Raw genomic sequence first — 18,904 nt, 5'->3', positions numbered from 1 at the left:
GTTTTGTTTCCTGTGAGGGTGTGTTCGTGTGGTGTAATGTAGAGTCAAAGAGTATGTGTGTTCTGAAATTGAGTTGTGTGTTGAGAATTTCATTGGGGTGTGTTTTTGTGTGTCTGTATATTTCATTTTGTTCTAGTGTATTTAGTTTCTGGCTTTTTGGTTGGATGTGTAATATTTCCAAGATGTATATTTATTTATTTGTTTATTTATTTATTTATTTATTTATTTATTTATTTATTTATTTATTTATTTATTTATTCATTCAATAAAGTTAGGGCCATAATGAATTATCTACCACACAACCAGAATAAAAATAGGTAGGTTATAGAACTATACAGAAAAGAAATGCAGAGAAAAAAATAAATAAGAAATAGAAAAGAAATACAAATAGGCCTACAAGAAACAAAATGTAAAAAGAGGGGAGTAAAAAAAAAAAGCAGAAAGATAAGGTCACAATGGACACAAAAGTACGAACGATTGCCTAATATAGGAATATTAATTATTAAAAACAAATGACTAAATAGGCCTATCTAAAGATAGCCAACTGATTGTACAAAAATAGACCTATCAAAAGAAACAAAACAGTGACGAAACATTTACACTAAGTTAGAATACTCAGTTTGCTGCATTGCACTCTACGCAGTAAGATGTTCGGTATAAGTTTGTGTTTTAACTCCTTCAGACCTGAATTTATATTTAAAAAAACTGGTCACATAAGGAGTCTGGGGATCCAAAATTCCCAAATCAAGTCTTCACACAAAATCAAAATTTGGGGACAATTTTGACTCCTGCGGTCCCAAAATTTTAAATTTTATTTTTAATTCAGGTATAGAAATGTTTCAAAAATAATATTCTCCATTTCTATCACACTGAATTTTTAAAAAATTTAGAAGTATCGAAGACAAAAAAAAAAAAAAAAAAAAACAATGTGCACTATAACGTAGTCTGCATCAGGCCTGAAGGGGTTAATATTGTGTTAATAACTGCGAATTCTCCATGAAAGAGAGGAAAAAGTTTCTTTCCGAACGCAAGGTGAGTTCCTATAAAAGTATGGCACTTCTATTTTCCTGTGTTGGCGGTGTTCCAAAGCGATTGTTTAATAACGATCGATTGAATTTTTTTTTCTCTTGTAGGCCTACGGAGGAGGGACCCGAAGGCTTGCACTGCAGCCTGAGGCTTATTGTGCTTACTATTCGTATTATGTGATTGATTTGGTAGCCGAACTGTCGCGCTCTTGTACAAGTACCGTGAACTGAACCCGACTATGGTATGGATGATGATGATGATGATGATGATGATGACATGTGAATTGATTATGGTGAAATAAGTCCGCAGTCCAACGCCGAAAGTTATCTAGCAATTCTGCTTCAATTGGTTGAGGGAAAACCCCGGTAAAACCCTAACTATACTGTTTTCGCTGTAAGAAAAATCCTGATGTAAACATAAGCACGTGGCTGTCATACCCGTGATTGGCTCCCAGTCGAAACACTCACACGACGCAGGAAAATATAGTTCGTATTTGGAAACCATAATCTTGTATTATTTGAAAGTAAAAAATTTAATTCTAGTTGTTAAATACAATGAAACATAACTTCACTCATATGTAAAACCTTATGTAATAGAAAAGCTACTTTTATATTTTGTTATGCACTATGAACGCGGATGAATACCAACAGTAATACCGAAGTAGTCTGTTCTTGTAACACTTGAGTCCTAGTTGTTCACGTAAGCACGTGGTACTGTAGTATGGCTTCTGTACCCTCAACTGTCCATTGTGAAGACATAAGACTTAAAAATAATTTAATTACAGTAATTATAAAGTAAATGTTTCCTAAGAAAATGAATGCATAGTAGTGAGGTTAGGTCTACTTGACGAGTAACGGGAAATGTTTAACATGAAACAGAATGTACAACAGTAGGCGGGAACACGAACTGAGAATCTATGGCGCCAAACAGCGGCCAATGAAGCCTCACTTCAGTCACGTGCTATTGTTTACATTAGGATTTTTCTTACAGCGAAAAGATTATAGTTAACTTGTCCCAACCAGGATTTGAACCCGGACCCGCTCGTATCACGGGTACACGCGCTAATCGTTACTCCACATTGGACTGATTTATTGAGTTAAACTAACAACACGATCAAATCACAAAAAAAAGTTTATAATCACCTTCAAAATGATGTGTCTGAAGATGGGGTGAAATTTGAAATTCAAAAGTCGGGGTGGGTGCAGGTGAAGGAGTGAGCCAGAAAATTCAGTCAGCCATGGTTTTGGACGTCCTCATCGAAAACTAAATCGACGTGATCTTCCTCAAAATCGTGTCCCTTGCACATCTGAAGTTAGTCAAGGTGGGAAGTTCTGAAATGAACATACGCTGCATCTTCAGTGTTGCCAACAGTTGTTCGTATAATCCCGCTAGATGACTTTCGAAAACCCGCGATTTTCTAGCAAATATCTCTAGATTTTAATGTATACTTATTATTCAATAATAATAATAATAATAATAATAATAATAATAATAATAATAATAATAATAATGGTCAAGACAGAGCATCCACCCGCCAATGTAACGAATATTGCATACTTTTTTCATTGCCAATGTGGCGCTATAAAGCAATTTTGAACACTTTTATCACAGACACAACCTATTTAAATTCTTATTGCACTATATAATGTTACCGTTAAAACCCAAAATCCGACAAAACCAGTTTCAACTAGTAAAAAGTAATTTTAAAATATAGATAGATAGAAAGCGAATTTTCGTAAGATCTAGAATCAATGACAGGTCAGGTTTGGTTTGTTTAGTTTTTTTTTTTTTGCCAAACAAAAACCTAAAAAAACCAAACCTAACCTGACATTGATTCTAGATCATACGAAAACTTACTTTCTATATTTATTTGCTTAAACTAGTTTTTACTAGCTGAAACTGGTTTTGACGGATTTCGGGTTTTAACGGTAACATACATAATATGGAACTATCACTACGTTAAAACATTCATTGTTTCACAGAACACACACTGAACGAATTAAACATAATTATGAAAGCCGCTTATAATAGGCCTACTAATATGAAAATCATTTCAGAAATTTTAAAGATTAAAAACCGCTAGTATTCCCGCTAAGCGGGATAATATAATTTTACCCGCGGATTTGGTTATCCAAAAAAGCTAGATTTAGCGGGAAAACCGCTGAACTGGCAACACTGTGCATCTTCCAGTTGCACGCTAGCGTTTAGCGACCGCTTGTGCGTGTGGTGGGGGTATGAATAGCCTATTTCGGTTGGTCCGCAAGGGACTGTTTTTTTTACTCTTATACTATTCTATAACTACTGCTTCACTTTCACATCATTGCACTTGGCCCTGCACGATGATTGGTGTTACGTGACACATCTCTACCCAACCGCGGAGCAGGCTGGATGGAATCCAATCAGAAAAGTGTACAGGAATGGGTGGAGGTAGATAAAGAGGCCATTAAGAAAAGGGGTGTTGTGATATGTAGTGCCACAACAATGGAAGGCCAAGAGAGTATCCCTTAAAATTCAGAGGGGTATGGCTCACGCAAGGAACGATTATCGAAAAGCAATGGTGGCGTTGCTGTCTGTTATGATAAAATGAGGAAAGCATTAGCTTGCAGTAGACCTAATACTGTTCACATTAAGCTGTTAGTGTTTCCTGAGACACTGAACTCTTCTACGAAACACAAGGCAAAGGTCAGCAAATCATGACGTCACTGCTCTGGATAGGCTATTCTTCTCCTGATACCAATGTTAATATCTCAATTCTGGTGGGGAATATGTTGAAAAATACCTCAACAATTGCTGTGTCTATTCAAATAAATTTTTCCAATGAAATTGTGTTTTCTTTCTGTGAACGGCCCCTGGCGAACTTATATTTTTACGGCCCTCGTAATTGCGATCGAGTGGCCAAAATTTTTATAAGCACTTCTTTTGACATTATTAACATGGTGAAAGATAAACAAATCAACTTTTTTTATATGCCCCCATCAGAACGTTTGCTGTAAGAGGGATAAAGTCACAGGATAATGGAGAACTGCACGCATTGTATTCTTCACCTAACATAATAGGAAAATCCAGACGTTTGAGATGTGCAGGGCACGTAACACGTAGGCCTATGCGTGAATTCAGAAATGCATAGGCTATATACAGTATAGACTATTAGTTGGGAGACCTGAGACAAAAATACCTTTGGTGAGGCCGAGACGTAAATGGGAAGATAATATAAAAATGGATTTCAGGGAGTGGGGTATGATGGTAGGGACAGGGACTGGATTAATTTTGTTCAGGATAGGGACCAATGGTGGGCTTATGTGAGGGCGGCAATGAACCTCCGGGCTCTCTAAAATCCAGTAAGTAAGTAATGCATTTTTATTATTTTATTTTCAATACAAAGCCTTGACAAAAATATTTTTTCTTTGTGTTAGGCTGGTATCACAATTTTATTTTTTGTTAATTATTTTTATTCACATTTTTATGAAAACTTGTGCTTGAAACTCTTAAATAGTTAACCCGTTATAATGTTCAGATTACTTTAAATTGCTTTCACAAGGTCAGACTACTGAACATTTTTTTCCCGGAAGGCCTTACACCACTCTGGCAGATGAGACCTTCATCAACCCCCCACTTAAATACATACAGGCGACATTGCTAGTAGGAGTTATTACAAGCTTTATTTGTTAATGATAAGAATGTGACATTCGTAATTAGAACATAGACTATAGGCCTAGGGAATAAGGAGGTCTAGATATTAGCTAGATTAGGCAGGGCCTGATGGTAATTGATTAGGCTAATAGATTGCATTAGAAGATTAATCTACATAAATCAAGAGGCTTAAATTTAGAACTGTAAGAGTTAAGGCGTGCCTGAGAACTTGAATATGCCAGATCTGTCATTAACAGAAAAAATAATAATCTGGTGACAATAAAATATTATTTTAGAAGTATTTTTCACGGACTGACGTGTCTCAGTTTATATAACTTTTCAGGAGAGAAATTAGAAAAATTTCGCGCTCCTTTGGGACGGTTAGCACATACATGTTCTTCGATTTAGGCCGGGTGCACACAGAATCAGACGCTGCGCGACGGTCGCTTGAACTTGGTCGCGAGCAGTCTGATAATTGCAGCGTACTGCGCATGCGTGAGTAGCCTCGTCCATGATAACACGCTTCCTCTATCTACAGATGCTATTGTTGTGCAGTACACATTATTCATAATGGAGCTCGATGCGGATAAATTAGTTGTTTTAGTACAGGAAATATACGTTCTGTACAATCCCACTTTGAAGCAATATCACGACAATAATGTAGTTTCTAAAAATATAGGAGAAAATTTCAAATGTATGAAAGCACCGGGTGAATAATAATAATAATAATAATAATAATAATAATAATAATAATAATAATAATAATAATAATTGATTTAATATATGTTTCATTATTGTGGCTCGTGAAGTACTCATAAACATAAAAATGACGTTTGTGCACAACATTAATAGTATTTAATTTTAAGACGCTTTCAATAGTTGTTATAGATTTTTAGATGTATCAGGCGTTCTTAGGAAATTATAACCAAATACAATAGAATTTCTGATATAGGCCTAGACACATTCATTGACGCCATTTTATAGCTATACTTGTTTTTTTGAAAGATGGGACATGACAGGAGCGTTGCGATCGGAAAAACAACTGAATGTCACATAGCGTGATAAGCCTGTTGCTATGGTAACAACGGTTGAGTTGCCAAACTTAATGTTTCCACATGGCGAGTTCTTATAGCTCTCTTAGCGACATTTATTGTGCACACAATGTTAGCATTGGTACGTTTCGTGTTTGATTCTCTGTCGATTTTTGTATTGTTCGCGTCAATTGTCAATGAATGTTTTAACGTCAGCCATCTTAACGTCAATTGCTAGCTTCCATCAGCTGGCAGCGTGGTAGTCCATATCGGCAACATGGCACTGTAGTTCCAAGCTCGGCCGCTTAACTGTCATGTCCCATCTTTCAAAAAAAACAAGTATAGGCCAGTTTTTAAATTCCACACAGCCAGCAAATTAGTTGTCGCGAGCAGAACGTCTTAAGCTGTCGCAAGGCGTTGTGAGACACCGTAACACCACAGTCTAGTATATACAGCCACGAAGCTCAATACGTAGGGAATATGCATCAGATAACAGTTGAAATTTTGTTGCTAGCCACTAGGATCGCTACTATCGCCTCATCACAGACAACGAGTTGAAAGAGCTTTCTAACTCGTTTGCGAAATAGTATCACAGTCTACTATATACAGTCGCGAAGCTTGAGGTGATTTTTTGCAAATCTCGTGATAAAGCGCTCCAAGCGGTTAGCAACTAGAAACAATAGACTGTCCACGGTCGACTTTGGACTGTGTCGTATTTCCATCGAGTGCTAGCTCGTTGCGTACTTCACATTGATGCTTGTGAAATGTTCGTTATTGGTTGTAATGAAAATGTTAATGGCTAAAATACAATAATTGGCATAATAATATTTTACTAGAGACGTAGAAAAATTAAGTTTGTTTTAATGAAATTTATTGATCACGTTTTATTTTCAATTCTGGTGGGATTATTATTGCTTAGGCCTATTTTTTTCAAAGGATATGTTTTTAATTATAGCTGTTAATTTTGTTGTAATTTTTATTTGTTACTTTACTAGAGATGTACAAAAAGTCTGTTACAATAAAATTTATTGATCACGTTTTATTTTCAATTCTGATGGGATTATTATTGCTTAGGCCTATTTTTTTCAAAGGATATGTTTTTAATTATAGCTGTTAATTTTGTTGTAATTTTTATTTGTTACTTTACTAGAGATGTACAAAAAGTCTGTTACAATAAAATTTATTGATCACGTTTTATTTCCAATTCTGGTGTGATTATTATTGCTTAACCTCATCCCACTTTGTTAACTACGTAAGCCTACACTACAAGTACCGGTACACGTAAGTTACTCCATTAATTCATATTTCCATTATTATTGTTGTAAAGGGAAATGCAAATTAATATTTATTGGTTTCATAGTTGATTATCGCTATAATCTTGAATGAGTGAAGCGATTATAGTAAATTTCAGTTCGTTTTGCACAAACAAAAATAATATTAACCTATTTCTTTCAGGTATCTTCGAGTTTATGGTGGAATTTAATATACTTCATTAAAATAATAAATTAACTTTATGCATTTAATATTTCAATAATGGAAGGAAGGTGTTAATATTTCCAAAACAACACAACGAAAGTGTAACATATTTTGTCGTCTACTAGGAGAGAGATCTGCGATGATGAGGCGATAGTAGCGATCCTAGTGGTGGGCAACTACCCATGTTTGCATTTTTACTACATATTGAGCTTCGCGACTGTATATAGTAGACTGTGATAGTATCGCCACAGTCTATTGTTCCTAGTACTCTCAGTTGCTAACCGCTTGGAGCATTGTATCGCGAGAAATGCAGAAAATCACCTCAAGCTTCGTGACTGTATATACTAGACCGTGATAACACTATAATAAGCAAATTATTATTATTATTATTATTATTATTATTATTATTATTATTATTATTTCTGAGGAAGTACCACAAAAGTGAATGAAGGAAATAAACAAATTAAAAGAATTGTGAATACATTTTGAAACATAGGCCTATGTAGGCTATGTAATGAAAACAAACTTATCAATAGATTTGTTCGAACAAGCAATTTAAAACGAGTTACGAACTAATACCGAGTATCTTTCGACGCACGCGACAGTTGTGGACGGTGTCAGAACTAGTTCGTGATTTTACGTTATTGGAAAGTATCTTGAACTATTCTTTCACGGCCTTCGGAATTTCTTCTCATATTAAAATTATATCCATCTTCCGAACTTAATTCGTCATAAAGTATATCACTATCATCTTCCAATTCACTCACGATGGACTATTTTTTTTTTTTAAATTTTACCCTGCCTAGTCTCGAAGCATTTTAACCATAACTTCAAAAGAATGCAGGAATACCTCGAGCTTGGGAAAAAAAAAATCTTTAATTTTATGCAAAAATTGCAACCTCGCATTTAAGCACAATAACTTTCCGACTATGAATGCAAACAAAAGCAAGAAGTCTCTTTGGACTTGACAAAAATATCAATGTGTGTGTGTATCGAATGACGAGTCCATATTTGAAAAGCTACATTCTGAAAAATAATCACAGTTGTCGCATTAACTATTATTTATTTCAAAATCACTGAAATATTATTTGACTTTCATGTTTCCCCATGCAAAACAAATGCTAAGGATTTTGTTTTAAATCATCTTGCGACTCTTTACACGACCCTCCAAGAGGTCACGACCAGTGGCGGCTCGTGGGTATTGAATTAAGGGGGGCTGCATACAAAAATAAACCAAGCAACTTACTTTATTTAAAGATAAGTTCCATGCGCCTTATCTTGTAAGTTGTGTTCAAATGAGACAGGCTCATGTCAGTAGATTTACTGGCATTTAAAAGAATCCTGCGGACAAAATTCCGGCACACAGGCGACGCTGATATAACCCCTGCAGTTGCGAGTGCCGTTAAATAAACCATAATTTAATTTTTTATATGCAGATTTGAACCTTAGAAATATCTAACTGGCGATGTTGTAGTTGGTTGCATAATATATATATATATATATATATATATATATATATATATATATATATATATATATACACACGATACATCAATAAATGAAAAAAATAACTGAGTCAGAAATTGAATTCAGGATCTTCAAGAGTACGCATCAGGGCGCTTGCCTCATTTATTGTGATGTCAGATGTTTCAGATTCCATTATGGTTTGAAAACATTCTAGCAATGGCTCCTTCTTCTCATGAACAACATTTACTGGTCTTATTTTAAATCCATCTTGTTGCCCCAGCTGATGGAATTGTCTTTGAAACACATTAATCTAAAACAGACTGTATGGAGATCGAGAGAAGAAAGCAGGGATATTGGATAAATCAGCAAAAAATATGCGAGCCTTTGTATTTTGCTTAGCGGCTCTTTCCATTATGAGATTCAACTGATGGGCACTTAATTTCACATTTCTCCTGAATTGTTAAGGTACTGATCTGAATAGACTGTAAATATTGTACAGAATTAAACATTGTTGCACTTGTTATACTCACAACATTGAAGAAAATGTATTTAAAACTGCGCGCTACTGACAAACTGCTGCAAATTTTGCAGCGCCTGGAAACTCGGGATTCATGGCAAGGGGCAGCGGGGGGAGGGGTAAAACTAACGCCCAAAGCAAGAGGGCTTGATATATTTGAAGGCCTCTTGGCCCAAAGCATCCGAGACGAGACTGGCAGCTCCAGGGGAGGAAGTGGCTTCACTCTATAGTCCTTGTCTCTGGTTTCGCTCTGGCAGCACCAGGGGAGGAAGTGACTTCACTAACGATTGCGTGCATGTCATTGAGAGCGAATTTAAAAAAAAAATTCGAGCCGCTAAATAAAGACTCTATAATAAATGTTTTTCACAACATAAAACGAAACAAGAGCCACAAATGTCTGGGGGTGCTGCAGCTTCGCAGCCCCTCTTCGAAAACTGCCCCTGGTCACGATCCACAGTTTTGGAACCACTGCTCTAAAATAAATGATACAAAGTCAGTCTGAATAGTTCATTGAGTTATTACACCAAACTCAAGACCATCGTGCTAATAAATATAGCTCTAATTTAAAACTGAATTTCTGTTTCAAAACTATCCGATGAGTCTATAGTTAAAACTGTCCTTTTCCTCCGGTTTGCTAGAAAACTGTCCTTTTCCAAAATATTATTTGAAATAACTCTAGAAGCAATATTCATTGTAATTTTACACCAGAAGAAGGTTCCTTTTATTAAATACTTCAATTTCTCGTATTACAAGATTTTCATGTCAAGTGGAAAATCATCTATGACGGATAAGGACAGTTTTTCAAGCCATCTGTTTAAATAAATTCAAAAATATAATTTTTTTAGATACGTCAGTTCGTGGAAAATACGACGATATAATACAATATATTAAGAGTAGGCCCTATATGTAAGTGAACGACCACAATTATTATGAGAAAATGCAGGCCCTAAATTTCTAAAATTTTATAAGGAAATGAACTCACAATTGGAAACAAATTAAAAGGTACCACAACAAGACTTCTTAGAACTTAAATATCCGCTAAAAGTATAAAAAAGGTTACTAATAATATTTTTAAGAATTCACTTTTTACTTTAAATTAAATTTTCCAAAATTTGAAAATTTTCACACATAAGTTATTATTTCAATAACTCCACAAATATTAGAGATGGAATTATGAAATTTTGTACACTGATTTAACATGCATTTATGCAAAAGGTAGACTATAATAATGCCCATTTCTTTGAAAATAGAAAATTAGGTCACAGAACATTATGTAAATTTTAATATATTTCATATAGGACAAATAAAGAATTAATTGTATTAAAATAAACAACCTTACATGTCTGAGAGTAGTCTAAGTGTTTATTATATGCAGGAAAAATATTAAAGATGTCAGAGAGACCATAACAATGTTATGGTTGTTACGGTTACCAAATGATGTAACTGCAGAATTCTTTTTGTTTTTTGTTTTTTTTTTATACTGTGATAAAACTGATTTGAAAAATATTATTAGTAACTTTTTTATATGCTAATATGTTTTCGCGGGATATCAGCCGAGTTAAGATTTTGGAATGCTCCAAGCTTTCGACTGCTATCTCTGCAGCCATCTTCAGGGAAGCCATGTCCGAACAGAAAGTCGAAAGGTAATATAGATGTTAGGCTGTCTCAGGTGAAACGGGATTGGTTGGCGGATCGGCCAATCCGGGGCCGGGAATTGTCATCTCTCGTAAGCTCCGCCCCTCCCGGGATTCCTGTGTGAAGTTTGGCGGGCGGCGAGCCCTGTTCCGCCGGTTGGAATCGGTTGCCGTCCTCGGTCCGTGATCTTCATGACCTTGATTGTAAGAGGGCCTAAGTTGGTCCAAGGCCGGTGTCCATGCCTGACTGAGCTGGAGTCCACTGTCTCTGTTAAAGTTGTTTTTCTCCAGCTTGATCTCTATGGCCTCCTTGATAGTACGATCCCAGTAGTGGCTTGATTTGTTAATGACCTTGGTGTGGTCAAACAGCTTGGAGCATTCCAAAATCTTAACTCGGCTGATATCCCGCGAAAACATATTAGCGAAACAACGCCGAGAAAGCCTCAAATCATACAAACTTTTTTATACTTTTATCAGATATTTAAGTTCTAATAAGTCTTGTTGTGGTACCTTGTAATTTTTGTCCAATTGTGAGTTCATGTTATAAAATTTTAGAAATTTATAACCTGCATTTTCTGATAATATTTGTGGTCTTTCACGTACATACACCCTTAAAAATAGCTCGATCATGCGATGAACTAGTATCCCACTTGTCTATTTATTTCATACAATCAAGGCGCGGACAGCCAATTCACCACTTGAGTATGACCCAGGTTTCTGGCCAAATCCAGCGGGGTCAGTCCATCTTTGTCTCTCGCCTCTTTGTTGGCTCCCAGGGCGACAAGAGTTTGAACCGTAGGCAGATTATACTCTGCAGCCATGTGGAGCGCAGTTTTCATCTCGCTGTTCATCGCCTCCAGATCGGCGCCGTGGGCTGCGAGCAGTCTTACCATGGCATCGGAGTTAGGGCTGTAGAAGGCACAATGCAGTGGAGTTAGGCCTAAGTCTTCTCTTGCATTAATTTCTGCGCCTGCGGCGATGAAGAGGGAAGCCATCTCAACACGACCAAGAAAGACTGCCAAATGCAGCGGCATGAGGGTGAATGAAGCCTTTACGGTGAAGTTCGCGCCCAGAAGCACCAACGCTTCTGTCAGCGTCATGTTACACGTTGTTATTGATTCGATCAACAGCTGGTGTTTCCTCGGCCATTCCAGATTCGCCAGTTCCTGCGTTCAAACAGTTCGCAGCAAGAGAGATTCATTTTCATTATGTTTCTAATAGTCAATCTGGACTCAAAAATCACTTGAAATTGTAGAAGGATTGGTATTTTCCTAGTACCCGGTACTCGTTACATAGACCACTCTTACACTAAACCTGGAGTAATTTGAGCTTATTAATCAAATAAATGATTCTACTTACTCTTTTTTATATGCTCACCTGTATGTAATTTATATTTTATACATATTTCATTGATATTTTCCATCCGAAGATCATTAAGAACGATGAATATTACTTAATATCTCCTATCTTTCTTCAAATAGTGTTTATATGCCATGTTAAATTTCATTTGTTTTCATAAGTTAACAATGATGCACATTGGGAGCAACATATAAGAAATTATTTTCCTACACAATCCACGCTATATTCACGTTGTTTTGAAACGATTAATCGAAGATGGTTTGCTTATTGTTTATTACACGCACATTTGTATGTAATTTCTATTCCATACTTTTTTTTGTATCCCATGATCATTAAGAATGGTGAATATTATTCATGCTTCTTTCCTGTATTTCTTAAAGTAATGTTATGTGGCATGTTAGTTTTTATTTGTCGTTATTTACGTAAAAATGATGCGCCAAAAATAATAATAATTTCGTACACATTCCACATCCTGTATATTCACATTACATTTGTTTTTCAGTGATTTATTAAAGAATGTACCGGTACCTTCAACTCAAATGTGATGGACCGGTTAATTATTATAAATTAATTGCATGAAGGTTTGGGGGCCAAGTCCCCAACAGGGGCTTTAGGGGGCGGAGCCCCCTAAAATAAGAAAGAACACATTATAAAATGTAACTCGTACCTTCAACCCAAAGGTGGTGGACCGGTTCATTACTATAAATTAATTGCACGAAGTTTTGGGGGCCAAGTCCCCAACAGCGGTTTTAGGGGGCGGAGCCCCCTAAAGCAAGAAAGAACACATCATAAAATATAACTCGTACCTTCAACCCAAAGGTGATGGACCGGTTTATTAGGCTACTATAAATTAATTGTATGAGGGTTTGGGGACTAAGTCCCCAACAGGGGTTTTTAGGGGGCGGAGCCCCCTAAAACAAGAAAGAACACATTATAAAATGTAACTCCTACCTTCAACTCAAATGTGATGGACCGGTTAATTACTATAAATTAATTGCATGAAGGTTTGTGGGCCAAGTCCCCAAGAGGGGTTTTAGGGGGCGGAGCCCCCTAAAGCAAGAAAGAACACATCATAAAATATAAGTCGGGGTGTCGGGCACTGAAAAGTGCCTTTTGGAAAGCATGGTGATGCGCATATGACAAAAGCAGTGTACATACTTGCTAATAATCCCTTTTTATTTGTAGTTATTTACGTAAAAATGATGCGCCAAAAAATAATAATAATTTCGTACTCCATTTCCTATATTCACATTTCTTTTTCAGTGATTTATTAAAGAATGTACCGGTATTTAAAAGGCTTAATAAGAAACATGTTACATAAATCACCCTTGTGCCAAAAGAGAATGCTCCCTGGACCAAATTGTCGTATTTTGCAGTGGTCGTCAGTACTCGCTGAAATGGGTAATAATATAATAATATAATTATGTTGTACGTAGCAAGATCGATTATTCAATTGATAGGATATTTTATGAGGTCACGATTGAGATATCTATTGTCAATTGCTTTTATTTGTCAGAAGGCCTTGCCTGACGGATATAAGGACTGGCGCTCTTAGGAGTGGAGGTCGGGGTTTGGGATGGCTCACAAGCAACAAGTTATATTAAATATGTTAAACATAAAAACGACCCATGTAACGAGTACCGGGTACTAGGAAATTACCGAAGGATTGATTGATAACTTACATCGATTAATGGATCAGGGTCGCCCTTATGAATATTGAAATTATATAATTTAAATGAATCGCTAAATGCAGAAAGGTAACATGTCCACTTTTATAAATTTTACAGGAGACACACTGTTTACACATATCATACCTAACCTACTATTAGTTCGTACCAAAACAGTAGTTTTCAGTTGATTACAGCGAGGAGTATAGATGTCACCCGCGCCTAGCCCTGCTTCCGCTCGCTACAGACGATACGCAGTTCACATAAACAACGCATAGTATCATTCTGTGGAGCTGTGTATAGTCGTGAATAGTTTGAAGAATATTGTTAGTTTATATTAATATTTTAGATTTTGAGCAAAGTGAGCTATTCTGTTATTATTGTATTACGTAATATTATTCATAATTTCAAAAAAGTAAACTCATCTGTTACTAAATAATTATGCAAACAGCAGTGTGTAACACGTTTATTTTTCCCCAGATTATTCTTCGTTAAATTTTGACGTCTCGTGCTGCTATGCATTCGGTTGCGTTACAGTCTAAAGGCTCATTCACAATGAAAATTAAACATAACGTAAGCGTTAACTTAACGTTACAGTAAAATCAAGAAGTCATACCATCATTCGTAACAGCAAACATACTTAGTAACCATTGGAACATAACAACGACGTCATTTCCTCTTATTCTGTCGTATACTTCAGCGCTCCACGATTGTGTTCTGTTTGCAAATCACGTAAGCATAGGCTAAGCATGAAAGTTTGGAGTTTGCAAACTTTCATGTTAACGTCTTACGGTAATGTTTATGTCAATGCTTATGTGAATCATTGTGAATGATCCCATTTGGTAGCCTGGGCGCAAACTTCTGTGTTTATGTTACTGTTATGTTTAATTTTCATTGTGAATGGGCCTTAAGTTCAACATCGGAATTACGATACGAACTTCCTATCTGTCATTACAATAGAAATGACTAATTTTCTTGAAAACAATTATGGCTTTAATATTATGTGCCACATACGAGATACTATTAGATTCACAATGTACTTTTTCACCTGATGATAGTAAAAAATACTGCATCATATTTCAGACTTACTCCAGTAACGTCTTGTGACGTAGAATGAATATTTTCAGAGTATAAGTATTGTTTTTTTTTCTGAACATGGAATATATTTTCTTTTGATAAAATGAAAATATTCATTGTTATTTGTTATAGGCTAATGAGGCTAGAATCATAATTGTATGTTATTATGGGTAAATTATTTTAGATTGGGAGTTATGAAGTTCATATTTACAAATTATTGTTTTTTTATATTAAACGCTTATTATTTTCATGATCTAAGGTCGTGGACGAATGGAGCACATGTTTGGCTACCACCCGGCTGTACGTGTTTTTCGCTCTGGTTCACTTTTCACTCGGTAGAGGTATAGTCCAAGCTCATACAACTTAACAGTTTTGGTACCAATTTCCTAGCTCTGATTTTAGTTTTAAAGGCTCTTGATGGTTGAGTATTTATCGTACAAGTACTTTATGAGCATTTAAAGAATTGTGCATTCATTTACAGTATTTTGACAGGCCGAGAGGTTAAAATTATTGGACATGTCAGCTTTCTGCACTTAACGTTATTTACTTTGAACGAAAATTGTTACAGACCCATATTAATGTAAGGTCCCTGAGCCAAATAACGCCATGTATACCTTTAACGCCACCTATTAAAATTTGTTAACGACACAAGTCTTCGGTAGTGCACTACTGTAGCCTGCATTCGCTTGCAATCTAGTGATGAAATGAGTTACTAGCTGTCCGCTGACATTTACGAGTGACGTTATATTCCATCATTTTCCTGTTGTGTGTTGATAGTGAATGGCTGTTCTTATATCAAGGTAAGAGGCAATATTTTATTTTGTGTGTTGAGCAAATAATAACTAAGTTATATTAAACTATATATTTTCGTGTGGCGTTAAAGGTCTACAGACAAAAGTTTAGGTTATGTTAGTACTAAGGCTGACAGTACAGCATCAGTGTGAAAACATCAGGAAAATCACTGAGCTTTCAACTTACAAATGCTCAGAATGTGCAGTGATGATATTGGTTCAATTGCTTATCGAACTCTTAATTTTTTTTTATTTTACATAACTTAATTTTTTTGTTTTACTTATTGGAAAACATTCATATTAAACTAAGGTAAATGCTTTTGTGTTTAATAACTTTCTACTGTGTCACATTGTCTCTTTTTTTTAAAGTAAGGAGTCACTGGAAAACATATTTTCCTAATCCATCTGGTGTTTCAGTTTCAGATCAAGAATCTTTCATTAGTATTGAGTGATTTTGTATCTTTTATTAACAGAAACTCAAATTTAGTCTCTTAGTTAAATTTGTGTTGCTTAGGAAAAATAATTCATTCACAATTATAAGTGTATAGATTACTAGAAAATAGGTGGCGTTAATTGGACAACCTGTTCCTAATAACGCCAGTTTACAAAGTTTTCCTATTTGAGTTCTAATTCTTGTTCGGTATATAATATATCCACTTTCATTGTGCTATTTTGTAAAGATAAGATTACAGTTTCTATTTCATAATTTTCGTGTTTGTACATAACTTATTTCCAGAGAAAAAGTGACTGAAGTGTTAAGGTGGCGTTATTTGGTACGTGTACCTTATAGCAAATACGGGAGGGGGGGAACGTAAAATGTATCGAATTGATCAAAGGATAGATTGACGGACACATGGAAGAAGCTAACGATCAGATTGATGGATATATTCATGCATGAACAGATCTGAAAGATTTAAGATAAAAAATTGCTGTAGTACCGTATCGTCAACTTAGATTAACAAACGTACTCACCATTGCCATATCAAACGTCTGTCTGCATGATTCACTGTAAAGGGACTGAAAAGAAAATTTAACATATTAATTAATTTATATAAAAATGACAATTAAGATAGGTAACTTATGTATATACGTTTCTAACAGATAAGTTACACCCGGTCAGTGGATTACTTTATCAGTCAATAGGGTTGTTCGCACAGCAGTTCCAAACTGGTTTGAACAGTTCTGAGCATGCGCACATGGATTTTACTGTTCGCACAGCGCAAACTTCAAACGCTGACTGTTTCTGACTAATAGCACAGTCTAGTATATACAGTCACGAAGCTCAGTACGTAGTAAATATCCATCCATAGATAGTTGCTGACCACTAGGATCGCTACTATCACCTCATTACAGACAATGCGAAATAGTACCGGGACAGTCTATTGTTCCTAGTACCCTCAACAAGTCAAGCTTCGTGACTGTATACACGGGCGGCCCATCCCTATGTGCTACAGTGCTACAGCACAGTGATAATTTTTGCTCAAATAATGTATTTGTAAAACCATAGTATTTGATCTGTCATTTGACAATTTCCCGTGGTTATGTTCATGACGCATTATCGAGTGTTTAGTCTTCGCTCTTCGCTCTTTGGTGTCTCAGGGGGGTTCGTTGTGCTACTCAGACTTCATATGAAAATGTAGACATTTATACGCATGTGCGAAGCTGAAATATGGAACATGTCAAAAATAATGGTAATAGTACTATAAAGTCTTAATTATAGTCACAGTCTGGTTGAAATATATACAGAAGTGTTTTACAATATAGTCTACTAGTACAACACAAAGTTTTAGTAGCAATACTTAGGCCTAATACAAGACATAAATATACATGCAGTGTTGTTGAATGTCATGAATTCACCTACAGCATAGAAGACGTGAGAAATTAGGTACTTCTTTAATTTTGTCTTAAATAATCTTATGTTTTGAGTTTCATTTTTTATATCCATAGGGAGGCTGTTAACAATTTCACTGCTATATAACGCACTCCTTTTTGATAGCACGATAGACTTGCCGATGAAGTATGAAAGTCATTTTTGACGAGTATTTATGCTATGAACTATTGAATTAGTTACAAAGTTTTCACGATTACATATGAGGAAATTTATTACTGAAAAAAATATACTGACAAGCCAAGTGCATTATTTGTAGTTTTTTTGAAAATGACCCTACACGATTCCCTTGATTTGTGCACCTACTATTATTCTAATAATTACTCTTTTTGTAGCAGGAATATACTGTTACTATCTGTGAAATTTCCCCAGATTATTCTAAAACTCATTATCGAGTGGAAATATGCAAAGTATATTGTTTTTAAGGTACTGATATTTACCATCTCTTGCATAGATCTAATAACAAAACACGCTGAATTTAGTTTGGGGATAATTTATTTAATATGATTTTTCCAATTTAACACATTATCAATCTGTAAGCCAAGAAATTTGGTTGTTGTTCTTTCTATTAGGAATTTATTGTTATGACATATTTATTGCTCTTGAAATTTGCGAGGTTGAATTTGGACAGGATTTAAATTGAATTATGTTAGTTTTGTTACAATTTAATACTAATTTACTGGCTGAGAACCAATCACATATTTTGAGCAGAATTGCATCTCTTGAAGATTGGAATGATTGGAGTTGGTTGGCTGTAATTACTACACTTGTGTCATCTGCAAATAATATGGGATGACCTACATCTTTTATTTGACGGCAAGATCATTATTTTATGAACACTAGAAAAAGTAGGGGACCTAATATTGATCCTTGAGGAATTTCATTATTAATACTTCCCCATGTCGATGCAGATTTCATAGTTGTATTGATTTCGACTTTCTGTTTTTCATCTAAATAAGATATGAGTGAAACCATTGTAAGATAGTCTACGCTGTGAAATATAGTTCCGTAAATATTTCATTGTAACTAAAGTTTTTATACATTAAATTATTCTAGAATAAAATTTTACAGAATGAAGTTTAATCTACAGTGATATTATTTTTAATATAATTCTTTTGCTACTCCTGCAGCCATAGGCCTAATTTAGTTACCGAAATTAAAGTCATCCTCCGAGGTCGCTGACCGCGCAAGCTCATTATAAGACAGCACCAGCGAATAGGGATTATAAAGAATGGACACTTCGCGTCGGTACCTTTGATGTAGCCGGACTGATTTCAATGACCTTCAAGCCAGCTAGAGCGTCAGATTCTGCTTTCTCCCTGGAGTTGGCGCTGACATCAC

General features: G+C 35.5%; 1 protein-coding gene across 3 annotated transcripts in view; it reads right to left on the bottom strand.

Moving 5' to 3' along the window:
* Positions 1 to 9,119: 9,119 nt before the first annotated feature.
* LOC138715513 (CARD- and ANK-domain containing inflammasome adapter protein-like) overlaps positions 9,120 to 18,904 on the bottom strand; it is a 44,978-nt gene continuing 35,193 nt past the window's right edge. For all 3 annotated transcript variants that reach the window (XM_069848545.1, XM_069848525.1, XM_069848535.1), the window contains exons 7-8: positions 16,648 to 16,692; positions 9,120 to 11,947 (exon numbers count right to left, since the gene is read on the bottom strand). In XM_069848545.1, the coding sequence (XP_069704646.1) occupies positions 11,453 to 11,947; positions 16,648 to 16,692 (540 nt within the window). In that variant the 3' untranslated portion in view covers positions 9,120 to 11,452. The remainder of the gene's footprint in view (positions 11,948 to 16,647; positions 16,693 to 18,904) is intronic.

The sequence above is a fragment of the Periplaneta americana genome, chromosome 2 (assembly GCF_040183065.1).
Source record: "Periplaneta americana isolate PAMFEO1 chromosome 2, P.americana_PAMFEO1_priV1, whole genome shotgun sequence".
Taxonomy (NCBI): Eukaryota; Metazoa; Arthropoda; class Insecta; order Blattodea; family Blattidae; genus Periplaneta; species Periplaneta americana.
This window is presented reverse-complemented; position numbering and strand designations above follow the sequence as displayed.